This window comes from Platichthys flesus, chromosome 17, assembly GCF_949316205.1.
Source record: "Platichthys flesus chromosome 17, fPlaFle2.1, whole genome shotgun sequence".
NCBI lineage: Eukaryota > Metazoa > Chordata > Actinopteri > Pleuronectiformes > Pleuronectidae > Platichthys > Platichthys flesus.
Genome location: NC_084961.1, coordinates 21,125,114 through 21,134,594, shown reverse-complemented (window position 1 = coordinate 21,134,594; position 9,481 = coordinate 21,125,114). Strand labels below are relative to the sequence as shown.

Here is a 9,481-nt window from a genome sequence, read left to right as displayed (position 1 = left end):
GAAGTGAGACACACCTTTGCCCTGCTGCAACAGCGTTTCTGGGGGCCCTCCATGGAAGAAGACACAGGGAAGTTCACACAGGCCCCCATTGTAGACTGCTTTTGTAAGACTGCCCAAGTAATGACTACCTACTGCCAAAGAAACTGAGAAGATGCTAAATCAGGTGTTTTGTCTTCATGGCCTTCCAAGGGACGTCGTCTCAGATGGGGGGGCCAAAATTTACCTCTGGTTTCAGGTCTGAGCTCTGCAGGCTCCTGGGAGCGTCATTCAGTCTGTCTTCAGGGTTTCCCCCCCAGTCCAATAGTCATTCAGAACGAATGAACAAGGAGATGGAGACTGTGGTAGGCTCTCTATCGCCTTGCACACTTCCTCCTGGTCCAAACAACTCATCTGGGTCAAACATTATATATGATCAAATAGACACTCAATTGAGTAAATTTAGCCTAACATTGCTGACATAGCTTTAGACAAAACCAAATACACAGTCAAATACACAAATAAACAGTATGTCCATGGGGCATTTATTAATTTCACAGCAGGGTAAATAAGGAAAATCTGTAATATTTGCTTAAACTATTGTATCTTGGAACTCTAAACAAATCCCACCCATTCAGGCTATTCTGCTCATTCACTGACCCACAGTGTTGCCAACCTGGCGACTTTCCAAATCCTCATGGCGACTTATTTTGGCAAAAGCTACTAGCGACAAATCTAGCTACTTTTTCTGGTGATATTGGAGACTTTCTGGTGTTTTGGAGACTCTCACATTACTGTCCTCAACGATCAGCGGGTGCTGCCGTGAGCCCCTACGCCATCCCAAAGTACTCACAGGCGGTCAGTCTCCCAGTAGCCTTGCGCATCAGTCCCAGCTGCAGTCAGAGCGACATGAATCACGCGTGCGCAAAGCCGCTGCTGATCTGGCTTACAGAGCGGGATTTTAGTGTCAATGTATCTTCACTGTCACTGGAAAACATGAGTCATTGAGTTCAGTCTCTTCATCGACGCAGAGTCCACTTCGTGATGCATCTAAAAATCTAGACATTTCCAGACCTCTAGTGTGGAACGTGGTGAAACTGAACCCTTTCAAAACTTGCTCTACCAGAGTGTCTCTTTTGAATCATTTTGCCGGTCCCAAGCCCAGATAAAGGAGGGTTAGAGTTAGAGCTAGCAGTTCTGCGCCACTTAACAGCCTTTTGATTAAATTTGTGATCTAACATTTAACAATAGAGGACAAAATTGATATATGTATGTGGGTCATTTAACAGCATTAAAGTCATGAAGTTGTTTTGAGAAGTGATGGCCTATTTCAATGGCAAGATTAGAAATAAAACAAACAAGAATCAACAGAAGAAAATGGAAGCGTATTGCATTCACTTGAAAAAAAAAAGTTCTGTTTTTATTTTATTTTGAACTTATCTCGAATTTCCCAGATAATTCCCTGATAATTATCTTTTTTTTTCCCGAGTGAATGTGATACGCTTCCGTAGAAGAAAGCTCATTTTTAGTTCTAAACATATTTAGGGTGTTTACTTCTCACTTTTTGTACGTCCTACAGCGACCATTACAATTCTGCAAATTAGGCAAAGACATCATTTAGCGACTTCCAGCGACTTTTAGGACAGCCAATAGCTACTTCCCTTACTGAGGAGTTGGCAACACTGCTGACCCAGCCCCAGAACTGTTTGGTTGCTCCCCCTCACCAAACCTCTGGTGTAAACCACAAAGGTGTGATTCCGTTTTTCATATCCAATTTTCATAAAGAAAACAATTATTTCAATATAAAACGAGTTCCGACTAAATTCCTAGATTTTGAGAAAAAAATATTGATGAAAAAACTTGATGTTTAACTTGTACTACGTAAAATAATTAAGATCAGCAAAACTTGTATACCCTATCCCTCGGAACCTTGTCAAAACTCAATCTATTTTCCACACCTTTTAGTCAAGTGATGGATTATATCATGGAAATAATACAAAACATACAATTTCAAAATCAAAACACTCACTGCCACATGCCATCCATTCAAAGCAGCTAAATAAATATTAAGAGTATAAGATACACATTTTTGAAGTCAATCCGGTTACATCAAAATCCATATGACCTGACCAGCACTGTGAAATATTCAGACAATCAGATGTCCTCTGGAATATCTTGAAGATCTGAAAAACAAAATTCAAAAATAATTTAGTCCTGTTCCCCAAAAGTGACAAGACCATTGTGTCATGATTCTATAATTAGATACATTTCAAGTAACACAACAGTACGATATAATAATGAAATATCATGTATTCAGAGCTTATACAAATTACAGTCTGATTGTTATTGTAATTTGTTTGGTACTGCTGCTTGAATTTGCCAGCAAATAACTTTCAGACTTCACACCTGACCTGAGGGGAGGAACAGTGTTTTGGCAATCAATGACATTTGAAATCGAAAATTTTTGATGCTCAGCATTATTTCATGTGCAGCAGTGGTCTGTAAACAACCTCACTCACTCACTCACTCACTCACACTCACACACACTCTCACACACTCACACACACACACACACACACACACACACACACACACACAAACACACACACACACACACACACACACACACACACACCAGGATGATTTGTTATTAGAGGAGCAGTTAAGTTCAGTAACATCGCTGCTATACGTGGGTTCAATAAAGTGCATTGTGTATCTTCAAAGAGGGGGGGATGCAATATGAAATTATGTGAAAATACGGGATTATCATACCAAAAAAAGATTGCTAGTGCGGTCGCAATCTTTTGTTCTAAGGTCATTGTGATAAAAGTGACCATAATACATTGAAATGATATTAAACTATGATTTTACAATCACTTTTGTAATTTTTTAATCCTTATTAATGGAGAAAATACTATATTTGTGGGTCTCTCTCCCAACTCGCCAGTGATTCGCAAGGTAGTCTGGACACCCCTCAGCCTTAGGTGTGGGTCTAAAAAAATCAATGTTTTGAGGGATATAAAGCCCTATCCCTTAGCCCTACCCCTAAGCCTTAAATCATGGTCATCACACCAGTGAACAAATTCATCAGACCAATGGAATGTTCCCTAATCATAAAGTAAGCTGATGATTACCACATCATCAGCAAATTTATGTATGTGTCCATCACTCTTTTGACCTCTGCAGTCATTACAGAAGTGGGACAGTAATGGAAAGAAAATACATTCTTGTGATGAAGAAAATTCAATAAATAAAAGTCTTGATTTATTCACAATAATGGATTCCTTTCCGAGTTGCAGGACCAGATTTCTTAAGCTGTCTGTGTTGAGAGAGAATTCTGTGTTCACATTTGTGTGAGACAGATCTAAATATTCAATTCCAAAACTTGGTTTGGGGTATTTAACAAATAGTAATTAAAATATGTCGGGGGGATAAAATGTCCTCACAGTGACTAATGTGTCTAGACGATACATCAACCATCTCAACATTGTCATCAGCAGAGTCCACAAAACAGACCAACCGGTGCACCAGACATCTCTCTCATTCGGCAGTAGCGATTTCGGTCCAGACCTTTATCTTTCAAGACAAGATCTTCCCTAATTAAGAGTTATATATGTATTATAAACATCTACTTATGACATTTAGTAGATTGTTTAGCTTTCCTTACATGCAAAGCACCAGAGTTCAAATTTTATCGGCTAACCCTATTTATTAATGTAACAGTTACCAGACGAGTAAACAAGTAGGCGATGCAGTAATTTACTGCCCTCTGCCATCTTTTCAATAACGTCCTAATTGTCAAGTGGCATTTGAATCACCTTCTCAGTTGCCACAACCAAAACAGTGAATTTATGATTTTTCCAAAGGCTTTAACTTTGACTTTCTGCATCTGATTGTCATGATATTGTCTGGTTGACAAGTTCAGATGGTGAAATTAGTCTGTAGAATCAGATGTGTAGTTTCGCAATTATGGTCGGTTATTTTATTGCGAGAATGCTTGAAAGTTTTTCTTCATTACAAAATTTGACAAATTATTCACACAGTGGTAATTATCAATCAATCAATCAATCAAATTTTATTTGTATAGCCCATATTCACAAATTACAATTCATCTCATAGGGCTTTAACAGGGTGTGACATCCTCTGTCCTTAACCCTCAGCAAGAGTAAGGAAAAACTACTAAAAACCCTTTGAACAGGATAAAAATACGTGGAAACCTCAGAGAGAGCCACATGTGAGGGATCCCTCTCCCAGGACGGACAGAAGTGCAATAGATGCCACGTGCAGGAAAACATCATCAAGATTAAAGTCTTCAAGATTAAAGATTAAAGTCTCTAGCAGCATTTGATGAGGGTAAGCATCCCGAAGGACAACCCCAACATGACATGCCAAGCAGTCCCGCTGCAATCACAATCCATGGTCAGCAACCAGCAGGACCACGATCCACCATCCAGACCAGAACACCACTCCAGTCCTCAGTCACCGTCCACCGCCACACACCACGAGCCGCCGCCGCGGTCCTGGTCCAATGGCCGTACCCGATGCCAACGCGACACAGGGTCCGCCACCACCACCACGATCAGCCCACACGACACAGAATCCGCCACACAGGGTCCGCCACCACCACCACGATCAGCCCACACGACACAGAATCCACCACACTGGATCCACCACCGCGACCCCCGGTGCGCGATCAACAGACCACAGAGGCCCTGGATCTGCGGGTGATAAAGCAAAGGGATTCCGGGGAAGGGGGATGGGGATGGAGAAGAGGAAGGAGAAGCTGGAAAAAGAAGCTCTGTGTGTCATGTGTCATAAAATAGAACAAGTAACGTTCTGCCGCACTAATTAGCTCTAACTATAAGTTTTATCAAAAAGGAAGGTTTTGAGCCTACTCTTAAACAAACAGATGGTGTCTGCCTTCCGAACTGAAAGTGGTAGTTTATTCCACAGCAGAGGAGCTTGATGGCTAAAAGCTCTGGCTCCTACTCTACTTTTAAAGACTTTAGGGACGACAAGTAGGCGTAAATTCTGGGAGCGGAGTGCTCTAGTGGGACGATTGTTCTCGTCAGGACACTGCTGTAGAGTCTTTAACGACTTGCTGCTGAAGCCTGTTAATAATGAATTACAATAGTCCAGTCTCGATGTAACAAAGGCGTGGACTAGTTTTTCTGCATCTTTTTGCGAAAGGACATGTCTGATTTTTGAGATATTACGCAAGTGGAAAAAGGCGGTTCTAGAAATTTGTTTTAAGGGACTATTAAAGGACAAATCATACATTATTTAAAGGTTCAGAGTGTAAGAATTATAGCCTGACGTGGTCATACTCACAATTCTAGTCAGAATGTGAGTCTGATACCGCTCCATTGGGCTGTGATTATGGGGCTTGTTTCAACCGAACCAGAAAAAAAAAAAAAGCCTCTTGTCTCAATTGGATAGACTTACAACCAATCAGAGCAACGTAGTATGTGACGTATGTTAAGTGACTCATTGTGAGTTATTTACTCTGAAGCGACGCCTAAGTGTTGCTTAAGCGCAGCTAAGCCTTAAATAACAGCTGGCTCCCATCCACTCCCATGTTAAACCTTTGTGCGGGTCACACTGGACGCTGAAGCGCCGCGCTGAACCAAGGCTGCCTAGCGCCGTGCAGCGATCTTTTCGGCATCGAGTCTATTTTTTGCACTTACCGCGACTGTATAACGCCAGGAAACACACTGAAAAATTATTTTAAACGATATTGATTACATATTTTATATGATATAAATGATCAAATATGTATCCCATACTTTGAATTCCCCTTCTGTTCTGGAGTTTTGATTTTACCAATGACATTATTAAATGTCGCCCTCTGCCCATCCACTACAGCCAAACAAGCAGTGATAAAAATAAAAAGAGAGAGAGGGGGGCTACGTATTCTCCACATAGGCTTGAGTGGAGAATACGTAATTTACCCTCGACCCTCGACACCCGACATTTAACGGCGCAAACAGCGGAGAAGTTCTTCAACATGGATGACATTAAATTAATAAATGAAGTTGAGAAGTGCAGTGAGTTGTATGATCCTTGGAACATGTTGTATAAAGACAACACCAAGAAAGACAAATGTTGGGACGCTGTTGCTTAAAGTTGGAGCAACAAGTAGGTATATACTTGAATACTACTGGATCAACGGGTGATATTATTAGCACTGCCCGGCGGTTAGTGATGTGTCGGTCATGAACGATTCGTTCGTTTTGAACGAATCCTTACAGGGACTCGGGAGTAACGAGTCCTCTCAAAGAGAGATTCGTTCATTTTCTCGTGGCCGCGCATCGGGACTGTTGCATAGGCTGATGCAGGTCACGTGAAAAAGGACCCAAAGACTCGTATCCGGCAGATGAACGAATCACTGATCCGAAGACTCTGTTGGCAGAAGAACGAAACACCGATCTGAAGACACAGTCGGGAGGTGAACGATTCGTTCATCTGCCGGGTATGAGTCTTTGGATCCTTTTCCACGTGACCTCCATAGGCTCAGAAGAGGAAACAGTTACCTCATTCCCTTTCGCGTGTTAAAAAGCAGCCATGACTGACAGCTTTTGTGTGGCAGATCATATTTTTTTTAAGAAAACCTCCTCTATTATATACAGTAAAACATGACAGTTTGTATGATTTAATTATCACGGGTAATCATTTCACTGCACTAAACTGTAAGTGTAAATGTAAAGTGAAAATAACAAAACCAGTCATTATGACTTGTGAATAGGGCTGAACGATTTGGGGAAATAATCTAATTGCGATTTCCCCCCCCCCCCCCCCCCCCCCAAATATTGCGATTAAGATTTAATATGCGATTCTTTTATTTTATCCTCTCTTTCCCCCCCAAAAAAACGTAATGAATGATTTAAATATGACCAACACAATATTAGGTACTGTACAATATTCTTTCCCACATTTTTATTTAACTGCTCATTACAGAAACAAGAATAACAAATCGGTGTGCATTTAAGTAATTTAATCAAAGTCATTGTAAGTATAAACACAAGGCATGCACTTTATAAAACCTGTATGCAAATTTACCATCTTGAGAATTTTTTTTTTTTAAATATAGGTGTCTTACTACTCTCAAGTCTAACATTTTCAGTGTTGGGAATGATACTTTCAAAACGTATTCTGTTACAGAATGCAGAATACATGCCCAAAAATTTAATCTGTAACTTATTCCGTTACATTAACTAATCTGAGTAACGTATTCTGAATACTTGGATTCCTTCCACATTGAATTGCATTTTATAAGTGTAGGAATGCGGCGTTGTTATAGTCAGTGGATCAGCAGCAGTTTAAGCTCTGTGTCCGTGGATGCGGCGGGCCAGCTGGATGTGCTGGCAGCGTGGGGATCAGCAGCTCCGTAGATTCCCGTTCATGTCCGGGTGGACGTGCAGCGGTATGGAGGCTCCGGTCCCCAGCAGGAACCCCCCCATGCTGAACACCTCTCGCAGATGTGCATGTAGGTGACGGGGGGTCTCTGGAGCCCCGCCGCCCCGGAGCTCTGCTTGCTTTCCCGGGGAGCGATTTTCCCGTCCGCCGCCCGCACCGCGGTCACCGGCGAGATGAGCTCGCTCCGTGTGGCCGACACGTCGCCCGAAGACTCTGTGGGCAAATGACCGAATCATTGATCCGAAAACACAGTCTGGAGTTGAACGATTCGGTCATCTGCCGGGTACGAGTCTTTGGATCGTTTGCAACCCCCCCCCGTTGAAACGAATGAATGACTCGTTCATTTTACTGAACAAGATTCAAAGAACCGATACGGTAAAAAGATCCGAACTGCCCATCACTACCGGCGGTTCAGCGTCGCTTCAGTGTCCGGTGTGAACAGCCAAGCCAAGTTGCCTGCTCGGCTTCACCTGAGCTAACAGGCGAACAGGCTATCCCCCGTGACCCGTCAGTGAACACGACCTGAGTCTGTGGATAGGCATCACTCACATATCGGAGGAATAATACAGTTTGATGTTCTGCTTGTACTCCTGACAGAGAAGCTAAAGACGTCTGCACTCCAGACTCCAGATTCTGTTTTTTACAAAGTTTTGTTTAATAAATTATGCAAGTTATTTGAGCTATGTGACTGTCTAATCTTTTTACCTTGTTGCAATCATTTTACTTTAATGCTGTATTATAGGCAACATCTTTGTGTCGCGCTGAGCGCTAAAGCATGTGAAATGTATTTGAAATGGGATTTCTGCTCCCTGCTGGCACTCAAAATGCAGCCCATAGTATATCTTACTGTTCTATATAGTCCTACTGCTTATAATAATCAGCTATCTCTATTTTTATGAGAGTGACAAGGCGTCATACAAAATTGCCCCACCAGAAATTTCAGGCTAAAATCGCCACTGGTCCAATCACAGCCTTGTGAATGAAGCCTCGGTCTCCCACAGACAAGAAGCTACCGGCTGGTGTTTTGCGTGGTCCGACGAGTGACTCTGTTTTCGGTGTAAATAACTTGCTGAAGTCGACACAACAGTTTCACAACAGAGAAGATGAGTGCGTTGGACAGCAAAGCTGCGGGCCCACTGTGGACGAGTCAAAGCTTCTAGGTGAAGACGGGCGCACAGTTCCAAAATCACAGTAAGAGCTTAACTACAGAGAGAAGCTAACTGCTAAGCTAACTCTTAGATCTGAATAGCGTGTTAATTACTGTGGGATTAGCGAGAAAGTTGCATACAGGAAATTGCCTTGATGTGGTTTGTGCACTGTACATAAAACAACAATCGAACATAAAACAACTTATCTACAGTAAGACAATAAGTTATGGAGAACAATAAGTTATAGAGAACAATAATTATGGAAGTACAGCGCTAAGATGCAGTAATTGGTTTGTGATAAAGCCAATAATATATAAATTATGTGCGAGGGGGGGGGGGGGGGGGGGGGGAGTCAGTGTGATGCAGGGGGCTTGTTTTTTAGCCCCACTGCCATAGGGAATCTTTTTCCGGGTTTGGGAGTCTCCGAGATAGGTGGTGACCGGTATGGGAAGGATCAGCAATGATCTTGCCAGCTCTCTTACTGGTCCTAGAGTGGAACAGGTCTAGGAGAGCCGGCAGGTCGCAGCCGATGACCTTCTCAGCTGACCGAATGAGCCATTGCAGTCTGCTCTTATCCTTGGCAGTGGAGGCAGCGAACGTGAGGATGGAGTCAATGATGTCAATGAATTTCTTCGGTTGCTGCAGGAAGAACATGCTCTGCTGGACCTTCTTGATGGTGGAGGTGATGTTCTCCGCCAACCTCAGGTCCTGTGTAATTATAGTCCCCAGGAATAAGAAAGACTCCACTGTTTTAACTGGGGAGTTGCACATGGTGAGGTCGGCGGTTTGGGATCGGCTCCTCTTGAAGTCTGCTACCATCTCTGCAGTTTTAAAAGCGTTCAGCTCAAGGTAGTTCTGGCTGCACCAGGAAGCCAGGCTGTCAACTTCCTCTCTGTAGGCGGCCTCGTCCCCATTGGAGATTAATCTAATTAGGGTTGTGT

General features: G+C 42.6%; 1 protein-coding gene across 2 annotated transcripts in view; it reads right to left on the bottom strand.

Annotated features, from left to right (window-relative positions):
• Window positions 1-500: 500 nt before the first annotated feature.
• The window catches only part of arhgef1a (Rho guanine nucleotide exchange factor (GEF) 1a), a 111,735-nt gene continuing 102,754 nt past the window's right edge, over window positions 501-9,481 (bottom strand). Inside the window, exon 22 of one of the 2 annotated variants that reach the window (XM_062409871.1) lies at window positions 501-2,159. In XM_062409871.1, the coding sequence (XP_062265855.1) occupies window positions 2,131-2,159 (29 nt within the window). In that variant the 3' untranslated portion in view covers window positions 501-2,130. The other variant, XM_062409870.1, reaches the window with a different exon arrangement.